We start from the raw sequence: 19,399 nt of genomic DNA, 5'->3' as shown, positions 1-19,399 counted from the left end.
TGAGATCAACACAAGACTAGGCATGATGTTTAAAAATCTGAAATGGTCTGGAGTGACTGTTATCCTTGTATGTTGTACAGGCAAACAATGTATATTACAATCACCGGTAAAGCCATAAAGAAAGCTACCCCCTCTCCCCAATATCGCGTTAACATTAAATTGCATGTTTGTGAAATCTGTAATAACGTTACCAATTATTTTTTTTAGCGCTGTAGACAAAAATGGCAACTTGAGTACTTTTGCTACACAATTTGTTTTGTTACAAGGCCAGCGGCTACAGCTACTTCTGCATTTAAAGGTGCTGTTCCACTAACGCATAACATTAACCACGCTCTCCAGTGTACTGAGCAAATAAACCTTTCTCTGAAGGTTTAGTTGCGTAACCGCAACACAAATACTTTTAACACACATTTTTTTCTTTCAATGGCAACAACCTCTCAGTACCTGCAGTTGCGTCAACTGAAAAGGGATCTAGGAATTATAAAAGTTTACATTTTAGCAGAATAGGCACTTTTAGGACACTTTGCAGCTACTCATTACTCCTCATCTTCTATCTCTTCTGGACTGTGAATCATTCAAAGAATCAGAGCATTTTTATGAATGCAATGTGCGTAGAGAGTAGACCCCCCTAGGAAAAGTTTCTAAAACCAAATGAACTCTGCAAGACCTTTTGTTACTGGGAAGCACAAATTCATCCATTAATTAATTATTTAGCTTTTGGGACTCTCGAAAATTCACGGGCAAAAGTAACTCCACAAAATCTGTATTTCTGTAGTGAAAAAAACACCATTCTTCTCTCACACCAGAGTTTTTAATATTAAGTGCGTTTATACCAATATTTATTTAATAAACCTAAATTATTGAGCTTCTACACGCATAGGGCTCAGTCTGAGTCACTCAAACACAATTTTCACGCTGATACGCTTTTCTGTACATCGGTTACAGCGGGGAAAGTTTAACAGCATTTCACCTGACAATAAAACCATCGCCTTGATTATATTTGATTCAATTCAGCTTCCCTTTTATAATAGCGGCTAGAACCGAGAAAGTAATTACATGAAAAGCTAACCAGATCTGCTGTATTAATGGTTATTGTACCCGATAATCCATCACAGAAGCCCATGACAGCATGCAATCCCACCGAAGGGTTAATAGCTAGTATCTTCCAATAAAACACATGAAACGCTCCTATACATCCTGTATACGAGGAAAAACCTGGTTATAATTATAAGTCTTTAAGGCATTTTAGAATGGGCTTGTGCTATGGCTGTGTTCGAATCATGTGCCATTGACACTTTAATGTTGGCATGGCTCGCAACTTTCCTAGAATATATCTCCCATGCTGAAAATTCACTATTTTGTAGCATTTTCGCATGAGTCGCATGCAATATACTGCGCCCAGGATTCCTAGATACATAGACAGGAGATAAAAACCCGCCCGGTCTGCCCATTTTATCCTGATGTAAAGACTCAGACCTTAATCGGTCATTGGTCCCTGGATGAAGATTCAGGAGCCATATGCCTATCCCATGCATCCACTTATCTATCATCCAAAACAATATAACCACCACACAATCACACTATACAGCCAGCTTCTTGTATGTAAATTGAGTCATCAAGCTTGATCCATGCATTTTGGGCACCTGACACCCAGTTTCTCTTGCGCAAATGCCCTTTCAGTATGTCCTAGATCCAGTTTTAGCTTCACATGAATATTCATCAATGTTTGATGTACATCATTAAAGTATTTATAGTGGCAACCTAGAAATGTGTGAACGCCCCTATACATAGCCACCCATGTAAATATATGTGGGATAATCATTTATGAGATAATTATAGCTTTCCGCACGTGGGCTCCGTAACTGGAATCCATATAGCAGACGTACTGCAATCCAAATGATGATTAATATGTTATGATCGGGATGACATCTAATAAACAGATCAGTAAATAAATCAGTAATTAGATGTTTTGTCACTTTCTGGTGCTGGTGAATATAGTCAATTATTATTACATATACTATACACGAAAGTTACAATATATATAAAAAAAGATACACAAAATGTCATGGGGCATACAGAATTTACCCAAAGTGTGATTGCTATAAAACAACATTGAATGTATTTTAATATACGTCAGTAATTTCAAACTTCCTTTTTTCTAACATTGTCTAAAAAAGCTCTATTAACACCTTACATGCCACAGCGAGAAACAAATACACTGTGCATATAGATTTAAATGTCCAATGGCTACTAAAAGCTTTAAGCTGGCTCTTAAATTCTGCAAATGTTCGGAATATGTATTGGCTACTGTGGATTCAGCTTGAAACCGGTACACGTCAGGCTGGTGATGATGTGGCAGGAGGAAGTAGAAAGGGGGTCTCCGCTTTCCTCCCTAGAACAAGCCATGTTTGTCTGTCTCATTCATAAAACGCAGAGGCATCACGTCCTAACTTTCCCCCGGCGCCAAAAATATACACTCTCCATTTCGCTTGGCTGCCTATCATCTATTCATGCAATGAGCAATTAAAAGGAGCGTTTAAGAAACTAAATAACGCTAACATTTTAGTGATTTACAGGAAAAAAGAAGTCCTTTCACTGCCTCTATGTTAGCCAGCTTCTGTGCAGATAGCCTTTTTCGGCATTTTTAATTACAGACCCTCGGGACTTCTGTGTAGGTTGGTTTCCTCTTACAGCTCAAAACGGTAACTCATATAACTCATATGGCATTATATTATTATTATTATCTTTTATTTATATATCGCCAACATATATATATATATATATATATATATATATATATATATATATATATACAGAGTATACATATGCAACACAACTATGTAAACTAACAATCTAATCGTATTTAGTAAGAATTCAGTAGAGACAGTTATATGCACCGAATAACTGATGTTTTCCTTATCCCCACTACTACCGCCTTTCCTTGAAGATGTATAGCTAAGAACAGACTATATCATAAACAAAACAACTATCACCGTATCACACTAATGGAGCTCAGGATACAGTATGCCCAAACCCTTTAACCTCTATTGGTATCAGCAATGTGCTACTACATACTCTACAAAGAAGCAAAGGAGACCCACTTCTGAAATATCCTATGACTCTTGAGGATGGCTCATAGCGTCTTCTAAAATACGCAAATTAACAAGAAACTCTTTGCTGATTGTGCCAAGACATACCATGTAATTATATATCTCTCAGGGTCTCTAGTGGCTGTATCAGTTGGGATGTTGGGTTTACTTATTGGCTTTATGGAGAGAGAGGGAGAGGGAAAGGTTGAGAGGGAGAGAGAGGGAGCATTTGTCCTTTAAGAATGCGTTGAAGCTTGGTGTTCTCAGAGCCCCAGTTATGTCCATTAGGGTGCTGCTCACTAGTGGTATCTCTGTGCTGGGGCACATGCATGCATTTGTATATGAAGCTGGTAAGTGCATAGTCCCGTCAATGTGTCTTGACGAGACTATGCAGCTAGTTGCTGGTGGAATTCCATTTTTAGAATGCTAGGCATTGGATAGATCACTGAAGTTAATTTTTTTTGGGTGGGGGCTGTGCATTTTTAGCTGCCACCTTTCCTTGAAGGCTTCAGAAGATCCCCTCTTCAGTGAGGGACCTAGAAGAGCCAGCCCTCCCTCTGGCTAAGGAGGGAAGGGACCACATATTCCCAAGGCGATCCCAGAAGAAGATTGGGAACCCTGGTCCACTGTGGCTGCAATGTCACCTCGGCAAGTAGCACCAGCACCCTTTCTTTATGGTACATCAGGAAGCGCAACCTCAACCTTCAAAAAACAAAAGAACGCTGGAATGTTGGGTTCCTCCTAAAGAGAAGATTTGTCTTGTACTTCCCATTCATGTCTCATCTTGTCTCTGATTAAATTGTGCTTTTGTGTCTTTCTATAATATCATATGAGGTTTGGAGAGATTATTGTCTTTAACCTTTATGGAACTATTATTAATAATGTGTCTTTACAAGCTTCTCCCAGCTCATGTCATGATGTGCGGCATACACAGAGCTCACTGAAATATATTTACGCTCGTTAAAGGAAACACCTTCTCTATTTCACCCTTTGAACAGAATGTAGAGATAATCTGGTAGCATTTACAGCGTGTGCTACACATGTGATTTATACACACGGGTAGAAAAGGCTACGTAGTATATCTTTTCCCTTAAATACAAATTTGACTTACAGAAACATCAGGTAAGGAGGGCCCTGCTCAGACAAACTTACAATCTACTTTACTGTATTAGCCTTCACTACATCTGCTGGAAGGCAATTACAGGTATCAACTGCCCCTTTGAAGTATAATGACTCCTAATTCCTGTGACTGAAATAATCTGTCACATTTTTAGTTCTCATGGGCATGCTGTGTGTTTCAAAATGCCAGAAAGACGAAAAAAAATGCAGCATTCAATCAATAGGGTTCTCAAAAAGGTTACAATAGCCAGACAACGTGTAGCTAACGATCATTAACGAGAATAGAGCACGTCTTTTTTCCTTAATGTTTGTTAGACGGTCTGAGTAATACACGGGAGAGACAGTTTACCCAACCAAGGCAGAGTAGACCAATGGCTAGAATTTAGTAACAAACAGACCTATTCAAGAAAGGATAGACTGGCAGGGTTCCAGGCGTGGTTTCTAGCGCTGTTTTTTTCGAGCGAGAACTCAATGGTCCTTTTTGTAAGCACTCTGTGAAGGCCTCGCTGTAAACGTGAACCAAGCTCCTTGATAGACAAGCTAGAGGAGTGTGGAGGGAATTCTACCCTCGGATTTGGGTCTAAACAATGGGTCAGTGTCCATGGAAATAAACCTCGCTGTGTGAGCTCTTTTCACACTGCTTAATCTCAATGCCTCCAATACACTCCCAGCTCCCGTACCGCAGTTGGACAAGAAGAAGTTGCCCAACCGCTGCTGGATCCCATTACTTAATACATAAACACACGTATGCAGTAAAATGGGAGATACGATGGGATAGCTGAGCTCTTTAATGGTCACATCTGCTGAGGAGCGTCTTAGAAGTTAAGGGGAGAGGCAGGGCCGGCCCGACAATGGAGCCGAGTGGGGCTCCCGCTCCAGGCCCCAAGCCCCCTTTTTTTTTTTTAAAAGCGGCGAGTCTTCCTGTTCGGTCTCGGTTCGGTCTCGGTGCGGGCTTCGGCTTGTAATGCTGAGTGCCGGAAGATTTCCGGCGCTCAGCATTACAAGCCGGCACCGATACCGAACAGGGAGACTCGCCGCAGGACTGCTGAAAGGTAAATACAGGGGGTGGGGGGAGAGGAAGGGTAGATAAGGGGGGGGCCGGCATTTTAAAATTCGCCCCAGGTGGCATTTTGCCTTGGGCCGGCCCTGGGGAGAGGGCAGGACCTTTAAAAGAAGGGAGCTGCTAAAGTCCTAAAAGCTGAGTCTTCAGGGATCCAGGTCTCAATGTAGCATTTACAATGCTAAATAATATATATATATATTTATATACTTTATATATAAAAATTCCATATAAAAAATATAAAAACCTTTTTGCAATTATGTCACAGCTAGAAAGATCCTTGTTTTCTGTGAAAACAGCTCAGTGACCCCAAACTTTTGAGCGCTAGCGTATGTACCTACAGAATTTATTAGCGTTATGCCCACTAGAGTACCCCATTACACGGGCATATTTAATGAAAATGATACGCTTGGCAGACAGAATATTGTAATCTATGTGACGTGGCAGAACATTTGAATCATGAATACATACTGACCTCTCTGTATCACTTCCTAGAAAGCAAATAATTAATTTAAAGAATAAAACTAAAAAAAAAAACAGAAGGAAATGGGACCGTTACCAAAATACTAAGTACCCCACCACCTACCTAAAGGGGCTCTTTTTTATATAAAAATTAAAAAAAATCAAATCAATAAGGAATCTGAATGTAAAAAAAATCTGTTGCTTTGCACCAAATAGACACCGTCACAGAGCAAAGACAGTTTCCATCCACACTTATGTCCTGTGACCACTTGTTACATCATGACAGATGTGATTTTTCTGCCCCTTTTTGTGCTCATCAATGTTATGGTGAAAATTACATTTTTCGCCCAGCTCTGTTCATAAATTAATAAATCCTTGGACTCTTTACATTAGACAGTGGCGTGTTTACATGACTATGAATAATCCCATCTGTCAACTGATGAAACAGGCTGGGAACAATATATGTGAAAATTTGATCTAGAGTTTAGATATAGGCAGTGTATGTGCTAGTAACTATTCATAAAGATTTATAAAGCCATTCACAACCTTTCCACTGTTTATAGAGTTTAAAGGTTAACTTTATTACCCTGGGAGGCGTAGTCATTCAATCTGTACTGTGCCAGATGTGACGGTGACACCCTTGGATGACATCATCAACACCCAAATGACACAGCATTCAACATGGCATGATGCAATATAAGATACTCTTATTGGCACATCTGCGTCCATATGGCTTCCTACTTCTGCACAAAATGATGGTTTCCTATTTCTTTGCCCCAAACCCTTAAGATAAAAGCTCTTTTATAAAAAGAAGAAGATTAAATCTAGAATGCAGTTCATTCATTGGAAGGCCGCTGTATAAACCATTCATTCCTGAATTCTTCTGCTAATCACTGTATAATCCCTTGAATTTCGATTCGCTTCTGGAACAAACAGGGTCAAGCTACCATTCGCTTCAAGAACAGAATTTCTAAGCCTATTTATAAAATTAAGTACAATTAAGCAAACAAGCAAACTGGAAATAACTCTATTCAATTGTTTGCTTTAATGAAGGGACAGTCTAATCCAAAATGTCATTAAACAATGGTATGCTGGTATCCAAGCAAATACTCCAATGCGTTGTCCTTGACACTTCAAGAAACCCCCCCGGTTAAGTGATGTGTCTGCTCTCCATAGCCCTACACACAAGTTATACTTACACCCCTGTATATCATAGAAACGAGCTATGAAATAAAATCTAGTGGCGAATAACCCACTAGAACAGAAGGGTTAAATCACTTATAATGGGAAAGTATATTTTACAACCGATGATCTCCCAACATACCTCTTGGCCACAGATTAGTGGGAGACATGACGTACTGGGAGGCTCGCAGTCTTACACAGATCTTCCTCGCAATGTGAGAAATATGGTTAGGTGGGGAAACCAATTCATGAGAAGTAATGGAAAGTTGTATGCGTCCTCTGTGCTCCTTTTTATTTAATTGCACAAGAGACAGTGAGCCTTTCACGGAGAACGTGTCCAATACTGGCATAAATGTCCCGAGTAGCCAACTTCTTACCAAGTATCTTTGTATGCTTAAAATTATTTGAAATAAAGGAGGGTGTTTTTATAATGATAATTTTAATTTGGTTTCTTAGCCAAATCTGAATGCAGGTAGGTAAAAAGGAGAAAGAATGACATTAGAGGAAAGTGGCATGATAGATACTTTTAGTAGAAAGCCATGCTCTTCTGTTAGATGGAATGAAATGTGAGGGGCCACCAAGTAGCTACAAGTTTGCCAAGTAAAGCACATGATAAGGTTCACCCAGACCTCTAACTCAGGCTCAACGAGCTGCACTCGTCCACCAGACACGGAGGCTCCCAACGAGCACTCTCCCAGACTTGGACAAGGACCCAAGAATGGAAAGGGAAGAAGGTGTTCTAGACGGCTCTATTTTCACTCCTCATTTGAATTAGGCCAAGCCAAAGGTCAGACTAAAGCCTGGCTTGAGCCCAAATAGGGTGGGTGCAAGGACATGTCTTCTAGAAGCAGCTCTAAAGGCTAATGCCATCCACAACATATGATAAAGCTGTCCAGAGTTACAAATTCTGAACACATGCTTCTCTTTAGCTAGGGACCAAGCACACTATAGGCAAACTTGGGTTTCTGTAATCTAAAGCACATAATCCCAGATAACTCTAAGCATACTGCAAATTAGCATCTTGTTAAGCATAGACTGTTCTCTCCTCATCTATACCTTATACCCAACAGTCTCACTTCTTTATCAGCCGCTGTCATCTGAGCCGCCTAACAGAGTCATTGTTATGTTGTGGAAAACAAATAAAAAAGATAACAACCACTGTTAAGTGTCCCAAAACCCAATAGAGAAACGTGTAGCTATTCCTCCGACTCCCTGCTGTTCGGAGTAGGAAGCATGATCCCAAATTGGTGTCTAGAGTCATAAGGATGGAATTTGGAATACAGTATCTTCCTTTTGTTTAAATTGTGAAAAGCTTGCATTACCTGAAGTTATAATTCTACAGAAATAAGTAATAAGATATCCCACGTGTACAACGTTGGGTGAATCATTAACTGATCTCTGACTCTACTAAACTGATCCTTACAACATGACATTGGCTTTGACCTTGAGTAAGTCACTTTATCTGTGATCCACACATGTAGTGAAGTCATGGCATACAAGCAAACCAAAAAAAGAATCACCAATGTACCCAGCGGCCATCATATGCCCTTGAATACTATAAAAGCGGAGTGGTTCGTTGAAATGTTCACAGTAAATCCTCTAATATGCATTTGGCTATTTCCCCCCGGCCCCCCCCCCCCAGCTGTTTCCCAAGCAAGAGGTATTTGGTTGACCACATCTTCTGCTACGTGGTATACTCGGTGCCAGTCATCTCCAGCGCTGGCTTAGGAGGTTTAAGAAGCCATTCAGCAGCACAAAACATCAGACCCCAGAGAAGGCATTCCACTGCAGCTCTACAGCTGCAGCTTCTCCTAAAGGGAAGTCATTTGGGGGCAGGTTTAATAAATGCATATAAAAGCACTTACGAAGTACTTTAATAAGCATTCCTTCTTCAAGAGGCTGTCTAGGACACAGGGTGTCCCTTTAAAACGGCCAAATTTTATTAGTGCCTCAATCAATTTGGAAGTGTGGTCACACCTTCACAATACGGTAATTACAACCATATTATCCTTAAGCTATGTTACAGTAATGGAAAATTCGACTGCCAGGATAAACATGATGTAGCGGCAGACGGCACAACCCACACCATCAATATGGGTACACTGAAAGAACACTTAAAAAGTCAAAACATATATATTTTTTAATTCTATACCTTCTGTGCCTCCTTAATTAATGATAATTAACACTATAAGTAATTTTATTACAATAAAGAATGACATCTCTCAGAACAGAAGCTAAGTTTGATTAGTAGTTAAGTAACGATGGTCTTAGTAACCTCTACGGAAGCAACATAGAAAAAAAATCAAGGACACAAAGACGTGTGTTTATACACCAGTATACCAGTATACCAGTACTTATACTTACATAATAATATGATACATATACTTATATAATAACCCATCATTTGTAAGTAGGCTCCAAGCAATTCTGAGGGAGTAATTACTGGAGGTATTTTTGGGGTAAAGGGCTGATAACAGGATTACCTGATTAACATAATTTATTTATAGTGGAACCCAGCTGGAGAATGAAGAAATCACTTGGAGTTAAGTGCAAGTGCAGCCAAAATTGGTGTAATCACCATAGTAACTAAAGTGAGCTTTCCTGAAGACTGCCTCATTTTTACCACTTGCACCAGATGTTCTATGTATAACTCCAAATATTCTAGAGGTCCCTATGTATGACCCCAAATGTTCTAGAGATCCCTATTCATAACCCCAGAAGTTCTAGAGATCCCTATTCATAACCCCAAATGTTCCAGAGATCCCTATGTATAACCCCAAATGTTCTAGAGATCCCTATTCATAACCCCAAATGTTCTAGAGATCCCTATTCATAACCCCAAATGTTCTAGAGATCCCTATTCATAACCCCAGATGTTCTAGAGATCCCTATTTTTAACCCCAGATGTTCTAGAGATCCATATTGATAACCCCAAATGTTCTAGAGATCCCTATTCATAACCCCAAATGTTCTAGAGATCCCTATGTATAACCCCAAATGTTCTAGAGATCCCTATCCATAACCCCAAATGTTCTAGAGATCCCTATGTATAACCCCAAATGTTCTAGAGATCCCTATTCATAACCCCAAATGTTCTAGAGATCCCTATTCATAACCCCAAATGTTCTAGAGATCCCTATTCATAACCCCAAATGTTCTAGAGATCCCTATTCATAACCCCAAATGTTCTAGAGATCCCTATTCATAACCCCAAATGTTCTAGAGATCCCTATTCATAACCCCAAATGTTCTAGAGATCCCTATTCATAACCCCAGATGTTCTAGAGATCCATATTTATAACCCCAAATGCTCTAGGCATCCAGCTGTTCCTCTTATATTCCTCTGTTGAGGAACGCAGTCTGCATATTTTTGGATTAATTAATCCATTAATCTCCTTTAACTTTATTGACCTCATACCCGTCTGGACTGTCAGAAGAAACTCAGCTGCTCGGGGAACACTAAAGCCCCATGCGATTGGAGATGGGAAAATCTAAACTGGATTTTTCTTTAAAAAATACTTTATACTATTAGCTCAGATTCTTGTAAAGCTCAAACTTGTATCTTGAGTACTTTTTGTGCAAACACCCTTGAAAGTGAATTTCACATCTTGTCTGCCCTCTTTGTCAACAAAGTGACAGGTAGCGATATTTACTTTGCCTTTTAACCTGGACTAAAACTGTCAAACATCTAAAAGTATCCAAGTTCTGAGCTCTATGTAACATTTGGGATTCTGGATATTAGCAATATTACTTAAAAAAGAAATATGTTTACCAAGAGCATATCAAACAGAAAAATAGGTAACTTTTTTACATTATGCCAAATTTTGAATCTTTTCTCCCGTTTCAATGATTGTTAAAGATTACTATATATATATATATATGCTGTAGTATAAACAACCTATATATGCTGTAAGAAAAATAAATTATTGAACCGTAACCAAAAATCATAATCTAAACCAGTAAGATAAAAAATAAAAATTAAATATAAAAAAATAACAAATGTAACAAGTATTTAATCAACAAAACATCTATTAAAGTATTCTGCATAGTGAACTAATAGTTTAGTAAAACATAATATATTAATATAGCATTAAATATTTACAGATTTATTACACCTATCTACATCCATATATCTGGCATACAAAGGGTTAGAAGGGGTGCTCAGGGTATCATTACGATTAACACTATAAAGACACTTATGGAGAAGCTCATACACTTCCCTTAAGTACTTTACAGGAGTTTTGTGTGTGTGTGTGGGGGGGGGGGGGGGTCAGGGAGAGAATCTTACAGGAATTTGTTGGGATCACACAGTGTCTGAGGATGGAGGAGGCAGTCAGGAAGCAGCAGGGAGGTCATCAGATGCTGCAAGAACTCCTGGGACGCAAAGCTGTCAATCCTTGGTCCCCCCCAGAACTCACAGGCAGCTTTACAAAGAGTTCTGCAGCAGCTGAGGCGATCCCCACCTTCTGCCTGGATGTCAGTCCCAGGGAGCTCCCAGGGGCCAGCTGGGGAGTTTGGTGATCGCTGCCTGGGAGAGGTGCTAGAAGAATGTGAAAGATCAGAGGAGAGGTGTGAGGGAGTCTCGTACCGTCTTGGACATGATGGCAGGAGCGGATTTAGAGTCGGCGCCGGTACTCGGAGACCTGTGCGAGGATCCAGCCGGGGCAGCGGGACGAGGTATTAAAGGCGAGGGAGACACGTAGCTAACTCCCCGGACCAGCCTCTCGCCTCCCCTGTCCCCGCCCCTCGTTTAACCATTTCAGGTCAATGCCCTGGAACTCGGAGACAGGGTGACAGCGCAGAGGTCTCTGGCACACAGTGCGAATCGGCATCGAGAAGGGGCGGGGCCTGAAACTGGACTCCCTTTAACACACACACACCGCGCTCCTCCCTGCCTGGCATTCTTCCGCCCCTCTCGGAATTCTTGAACTCACCTGACTTCTTTTCATTGTCTTTTATTCGGGTTTTTACCCTCTAAGTCGTTTCGTTGTGATGAGAGTCCCAAAAGGTAAATGCCCGATCGGTGCAGAGCCGGCATTTCGATCATATACTCGGCCCCCTACGAACTCGGAATCACCCGGACATCTGGAGTCACGTACAAGGCGATGACCTCATCCCTCAGATGTCTAGAGACCATTATTGCAAAACGATTCCAGGCAAGGGTTAAAAAGTTTAAGGTTTATTTCCTCGATGGGGAAATTTTACTCCATTTCCTGCACGGCTGATGTCCTCTCTGATATAACAAATACCGGGACTACAACTCCCAGCGGGAGAGTTGGTGGTTTGCCCTGGATTAGGATAGTGAGTGTTCAGGACTGTTGCAGCCAGTGAATGATATATATATTGTTATAAAGGCAGGAGTGACTTTGTATGTATTTGCCGGTAGAGGCATATATATAAAATACCTATGGAGTGCTGGCAGAGCATGATGTGAGTTGTAGGCTATAGCCAGAAGCTATAGTAGAATGGCTTCCGCCTCTGTAACATAAGGTAGGAAATCCGCCTGTTGGCTGTTTTTAGGATAATAGTGCTGGGAAATGTATTCTGGCATGAGATGCATTTAGTTTTATATTCACTTGTGAAGATGTCAGGTCACGGTGCACCACATGCCCTCTTTTTTCTTCTGGATCCCCACATAGTGATAGGTGGCCCCAAAAGACCAGTAGGAGGGTTGAATGTCCTCCCTGGATGACCTCCAAAGAGAAGGAACCGTTGACATCTAGCAGAACCTTTCTAATTTTTCTCTAAAGCCTGAGGTGTAATACCATAAAAGAAATGGCGATAAAAATCCTCCGTTGTTGCTTTGCCTGTGGGATTAATAGCTTCGCTGGTAGAAATCTATCTGCAGCAGACCAGTCTTTCATACTTGGGGGAGTAGAGGGATCAGTAGTAGTCGGTGACCACATTTTGACCTCCTTCCACTGGCATACCTTGGGTATATCGCACCTACATCAGGGGGAGTGAAGAGGAGATTCCTGAAACAAGAGAATTACGCTTCTCAACCTTTTCCAGGTTCTCTGGAGCAGAATACAGATTGTTCTTTAGATTCCTTCCCAGTGTGTCTTTTCAGGATTTATTCACTGCATGCACTTCGCTCTTCATTTACAGCACCATTGATGCACACTTATTCTGAAGTCAGAGGTGTTGTGTTTACAGTCATAGAGTAAGAAGTGGAGTGGTAGTGCTTGAGTAAGGTCACAGTGGAAACAGGGTCTCCAATCTTCCTGCAACTCTTCCCCCTTCTTTTGTTTTCTAGAACTTCTTGGTCCAACTCAAAATAGGGGAACCACCGAGTCTTCAAGGGGAGGTGATGGCCAGAAGACCACCTCTCCTACCAGAAAATGACTAGAAAATCTACAACTGGACTGCAGCATTTCCAGTAAATGAAAACAGTATCAAACATATCCAATGAAAAAAAGCAAATGCACAAACAAAGTAAAACATGCAAACATGAAAAAAGACAAATTGTCTCTAGACCATGACTGCATTATCAAAACTCCATCACCTGCCAACCACAGGCCAGACCAGTGATACCAGTCCCATCACCGAGTGCATCATGGTATATGCCTCACTGAGAGATCACCATTAAGGGGGTCTCAGACCACATCTGGGGGCTCCAAACCATTGTCAGTGTTAAGGCGAGAGGACCAAAGTTACTCCTTCTCATAGGTACTCAATTGAACTTCACAGGCCACATAGTAAGTAGCCCTTCAGGCATAGTGAGCAAGGATGGCACTGTCAGCGCTAACCTCTGGAGAGCTTGTAGAGAAGGATGGTGCTGATTGATCTGGTAAGATTCCGTTTTTACTGAATCAATCCATGGGGTTAATTATATAATGGCACAAAAACATTTAACATGCTCCTGAGTGGGAACTTACCGGAGGGCAAACTACTAAGCCTGTTCTCAGGTGGGCTGGTTCCGTAACATATGAACTTACATACAGTAAACAACTAAGGGCTGTATGTAGCAGGCACATTGATTTTATCACTTTAAAATGGTTTTAAACTGTTTTGGAGATGCCGTTAACCCGATATGATCTGGAAGAACAGGAAATATGCTAGTGGGACAAAGTTAAAAGCACGTTCTAATATTTGCCTGTTGGGACACGAGGAATGATGTCCACTTAGTGAACCCCAGAAACAGAAGAATAAGATGAACAAAATGTAAAGTCTCATATAGGCTTCACACAAACACAAGGAACAATGTACAAGAGGGAATTTACAGCTGCATGAAAGGTAGTTGAGAGGCAAAGTCTATGTTTTTTTTGGTTTGTGGATAAGAAGCTGTATAGTTGTTATAAAGGTCATCTGCATACCTGATTTCAATGAATGCTACCATTGATCTGATTGAGTTCCAATAATGCGGTAATTAGTTGCTTTACCACCTATCGGCTGTGATAAAAGGTTGTACTGAGTGTAGAAATGTTTGCCACTGGTTTTCCTTGGCAGTATCTCTCATACTCATATTCTGTAGCCTGTGTATACTGGCCTCGGAGGGAGGTCTTTGCATCAGGTGGGGCTAACCCTCAGGTAATTAAATACCTCCAAGTTCAGCACTTGATATTCCTGTATTAATTGGGGAAAAGGTTTAATATCAAAATACATCAAAAGTTAATATAGTTAATAGTCCTATTCTTCCATTTGTCCAAAACTCAATATTTTTCTATAAAAAATATAATTTATTATCCACTTTTATGATTTGATACCACAGTGAGATAATTTGATCTGTCAATTCTTTTGAGGCACATACTACTATTGTTGTCCTATACATATAAAGTCAAATTCTATACATACAAGTTTCAAATTCTATACTATACAACCCCTTAGGTCTGGAGACATCTAACGGCATCATATAAACATGGAAGATGATATTGGCTTCATAGTGTTGTCTAATACTCGGGAAAACCAAAGCCCCTTGTCCTATTTTATGTGCCAGACACTGGAGACTAATAAGAGGTGTTTACCCTTTCCAAACAAATTTAACAAAAGCTAGCGTGCATTATATTTAACCAGTCTTTGGCAAAATTCCATTTAGGAAGCTCATAGGATTTATGGACGTTTATCGTTTCCCACCATTAAATTTGGTTTTGTTTCCATTCTTTTAAAGATTTACTAGTTTGTCTAATTAAAATCAAAAAGCTTATCTCCATGATCCTACTAATATTCCTATATATTTTAATTCCCAAATAATTAAAGTCTTTCTGATGGGAAAACCCTTAATCCTACCATTATTTCTTATGTTTATAGCTAGGGGCACTACATATATAATAAAAAGGAGAGGGAATAGAGGACAACCCTGTCTAGTATCATTTCTAATACTATGGATAATAATAATTGCTCTATCAAGTATATCCATAAAACCCCCCTGGCATTTGATCAGTGTCTCGATGTCCCATCCACATTCAAGCCCAAGTGTCATACTCTCACAGACACGGTCCTGAGTCTATTTTAATAGAATATTGAAGCTATTTTGTTTAATTACAACTCTTGAGTAGATGCTAAATGATAGTAGATTCTGAGGAATATAAGAAGGGCTAAGTCTATTGCAACTGGAATTAGTGTTATTTTGTATAATTTTTTATGAAGAATAAACCTTTGAAACCACTAGACGGAGTATCGCCGAATGAAAGACTCCTTGTTGTAATAACATATAAAATACACAAAGAATTCACTTTTCTTCAGGACCACTGCCATGAATGAAACATTAGGTTGTGATATACTGTATGTAAACTGTTTGAATGAACATAAAATTGGCTATGGTTTCATTAAAATTAAAGTATACATTTTCTTTGAAAGACTTTACAGTGTACTATTTAGTGTTGAATGTAAAGTATTTCTTGCTGAAAGTTTAAAAAGGTGTAGAAAAGGTAAATGGCAAAATTCATCATTTTGTTTTATGTATGACACGGATGTGCCTGGAAAATGCTTGCCCTTGCCAGACATAATTACAGATAAAGATGTTAGAATTCGGGATGTACAGGTAATGCGCAAGGCAGTTATATGAATGAATATTGAGGTTGCAGAGGCTGTAAGAGGACACAAGATCAGGGAGCTGTAAATTATGAGGACCACAGTAGGTGGCCGCGGGTTCCCAACAGAGGCTGCTATGTCTGTTTGGCCAGCTGGAGGCCATGGAACGCACAAGTTACACTCAGCAAGATGTTTAAAAGGGCACTTAACACAATTTCTTTTCAAGGTGAAGATCGTGGAATTAATGATTTCACACATTATTTCTGGATGTACTACTCTGTGTTTGGGCTGCAACAAGTAATCGATAAAATCGATAATAATCGATAATGAAAATCGTTGCAAAACGAATTTCATTATCGATTAGTTGAATCGATTTTATTGATTATAGGATGAACCGCCAACGCCGGTCTTACAGCCGCATGATGGCTGCTTTGAACTTCTCAGCCGGGCGGCCGCTTTGAATGTGGTCATCTACATAATGGGGGAAAAAAACTTTGAATGTGGTCACCTACATAATGGGGAAAAAAAAGATGAGAAATGCTGACCTGGCCTATATTGATCAGGATCAAATTCTGTTAATAAGAATGTTTGTTCAGTGAAGTTGAGATAAAAAGCAGGTTAACAAGCAGCGCTGTTTCAGTACTGATAAAAATCTAGAACAATATGGGAACTGTTTCAATATCTATTAGATCCATACATTTGATAAAATTGCAGGAATCACTCAAGGGACCTTTGGAGTATGATTTACAAAAACACTGCCACCCCACAAAGGTTAACGATGTAGAAAAAAAAAATGAATAAGAAAAATGCTATCCATTGTCTTTAATCGTCCATTAAAGCAGCTCCAATTATCCGCATCCTGTTAGGAACCAGCTGTAGGTATGTACGGCCATGAACAGGTAACAAGGTTTCTTCTTGGCAATGCTTTTGACGGGCGTTTGGCTTTAATCAGATTAATGCTGCGCCTCCAACAATGGAATAATATTGCAGGCATATGAACGTAGCATGCCAAACGTTTCTAATTTAATGTGTTTAATGTCTTAGAATCAGTAACAATGTAACCGCACTAAGTGGCTCATGTCCTCGTACTGGACCCTGGGACATGATGTCTTGTGCTCCAACTCTCAGAATGGCAGGCGGCATAGGAGAAAAAATGCCACAGCTAGCCACAAACCCCCTATAGTACAACGGCCTTATTGAAAGTGGCGCACCAAGGCGCCCATCACTTATAAGGGCAATCTTGCTCGGTAATGTGCCAAAGGGGCTGACGTCTCCTTGGACGTGCTGTCTTAGGCCTTGAATGACTGTATCAGCCTCCCCAATCCAGTAAAGTGTGGTAAAGCAGAAAAGACAGTTGCCTCCAGTTTTGTGCTACGTGACTAATGACCACAAAACTCGAGCCTCATGGGTCTCCATTTCTTGTACCCCTTCCTGATGTTATTTATATGCTTGCCAATCCTTGTTTTTAGATGGATGTTCCAATCATTCTTATTGAGAGGGTCCAAATAAATCAATGAGTTCCTCTTCTGTTGGAAGTGTGACTTGCGGCCATGGCTTACTTCCACGGACACCTGGCGGGGTGCTGCTTTTCCTCGCTTTTACCACGACATTAGTGAATAAGGGTAAAATGAATCCTTTCCAAAATGAACATTTGTTCTCACGGTAATTGGCATTTATGTCTAAAGTAATGATTAACAGCAGCTATACCTAGTTCATGCTTAACGGTTGTATAAAGTGACTCAACGTGTCCACGTAAAACAAAAAGAACAGTTGTTTGTTGTAATGGATTGAATGTTCAGATTGACAGCGTTAGGAAGGTGCTTAGAGGTTAGAGGCTCACACTGGTGGCAGCCTGTGGCAGGGTCAGCACTATTCATTTCCTGTCTGGATGTTATCCACCTTCACCTAAGCTCAACTTTACAAAGGCTGCCTGAATCAATAAACAACAATCAGAACCTTAGATACCTTTCATCAGGTATGCAAGGTGTGCTCGTAATTCATGCGCATTTTTTCCTTTTTTACTCTATAAATACCATTAGATTTAATCAGTGAACAGAACTGTGAAATGTAGAATTTAGGAAAAGTGACAAATATATTTTTAGCTGATTTTTGAAGTGCTGGCTGCTACAATTTTGTGACTCGGTTACCGTACAAGGTTAAGGTGTAGTTGCAGTCATTAGCATGTGGTCTACGGTACCTAATTTTGATTAGGGAACCGCATCATAACCCTTTTGCATTTGTTATCTACCATTACTCTCTGTTGTTGAGGCTGCGTTAGTATTTTTGGATTCCAGCCTTTACGTAGCCAGTTGTTTGGGTTGGTCATAAAATGATCCTGAATACGACCTAGTAGGTATTAATGGAGAATGCCCAATATTTAAACTGCGCATCTGATCTGAATCCAGTCTGATGTGCGTCTCTTTTCTCCAACCAGTTAGAATAATCCATTCTGATCATAACGGTGTGAAAAGTGCAAAATTTAAACTGTAACATCTGGAATAAGTGAGGCACAAAATTCATACTTTATTAAATATAACAATTTAAAAAAAAAAAACCTTTCACAAAAATCACAACAAACTGAAACAGCATTTCAAGATGTTTAAAGCACCATCTCCAATACCCATTTTAAACATAATAATAACAATAATAATAATAATTTCAGTGCTTTAGAGAATTTTTTGTAGTTTGCATTGAACATCCAAACAAGTTATTTTTGGATAGGAAGAGTAATACTTGTAAATTATATCACATTATGTTGTAAGAACACATTTCACATGGTATGTTTGGTATGCAAATCTCTCTATAAAGATTGTACATTGTGGTTTGTGGGAGTTGTTCACTACCCAAACGTCTTCAGGACTCGCACGTAGCGAAGTGCATAGTGTAAAGGCAAAACGTATGCGTGTAAAATAATTACCAAGTGAGTGCATTGGAAATCCCTGACTTCCGTGCCGCTGCGATAATAATAATAATAATCATTGCATTGCGAAATATAAAAACAGGGAAGGTCATTAGCTCCCATAAAATTACCAGATCAGCTTTTCAAAGGGAGCGCGGGTACGACGTCTGCCAGGCAGGAGATCGCTTAGATGGGGTCAAACCCTAGCAGGTCATGCGCAGCTCTCCACTTCAAAAGGTAGTAATGATTTTGCACCTGCGGAATATAATTTGGGCTAATGGTCCTTTGTGTTTTACAAAATCACACTTGCTGGCATAATTGCCCATTATTAAAGAGAAAATTAAATTAAAGCTTGGAACAACATATAATACGGTCTGATAATTAAGGACAAAAAAAAAAAAAATTAGAAACCCATTTTGTACGACCTAAAATATTTTGGTAAAGGTTTACCCTGATGAATTACCCCTTTAAATTTAAGGATGAAGAATTCTGCAGCTTTATGCCCTCAATTAAACTGAAAAAATATCTAGAATATCTGCAAGCGAATGAGATGTAAACCATCGATTCTTACTTATCCTATTCCTAATTTTATTCAAGGAAACCAGTAGCAGCTCCTTC

General features: G+C 39.8%; 1 protein-coding gene across 1 annotated transcript in view; it reads right to left on the bottom strand.

Annotated features, from left to right (window-relative positions):
• LOC149299024 (bifunctional 3'-phosphoadenosine 5'-phosphosulfate synthase 2-like) overlaps window positions 1-11,950 on the bottom strand; it is a 31,358-nt gene extending 19,408 nt beyond the window's left edge. The window contains exons 1-2 of the mRNA XM_089486831.1: window positions 11,884-11,950; window positions 11,331-11,452 (exon numbers count right to left, since the gene is read on the bottom strand). Of these exons, the coding sequence (XP_089342957.1) occupies window positions 11,331-11,452; window positions 11,884-11,950 (189 nt within the window). The remainder of the gene's footprint in view (window positions 1-11,330; window positions 11,453-11,883) is intronic.
• Between the last annotated feature and the right edge of the window lie 7,449 nt (window positions 11,951-19,399).

Source organism: Sceloporus occidentalis, unplaced genomic scaffold (assembly GCF_023333645.1).
Source record: "Sceloporus occidentalis isolate IW3139 unplaced genomic scaffold, rSceOcc1.0.p SCAF_30, whole genome shotgun sequence".
Taxonomy (NCBI): domain Eukaryota; kingdom Metazoa; phylum Chordata; class Lepidosauria; order Squamata; family Phrynosomatidae; genus Sceloporus; species Sceloporus occidentalis.
This window is presented reverse-complemented; position numbering and strand designations above follow the sequence as displayed.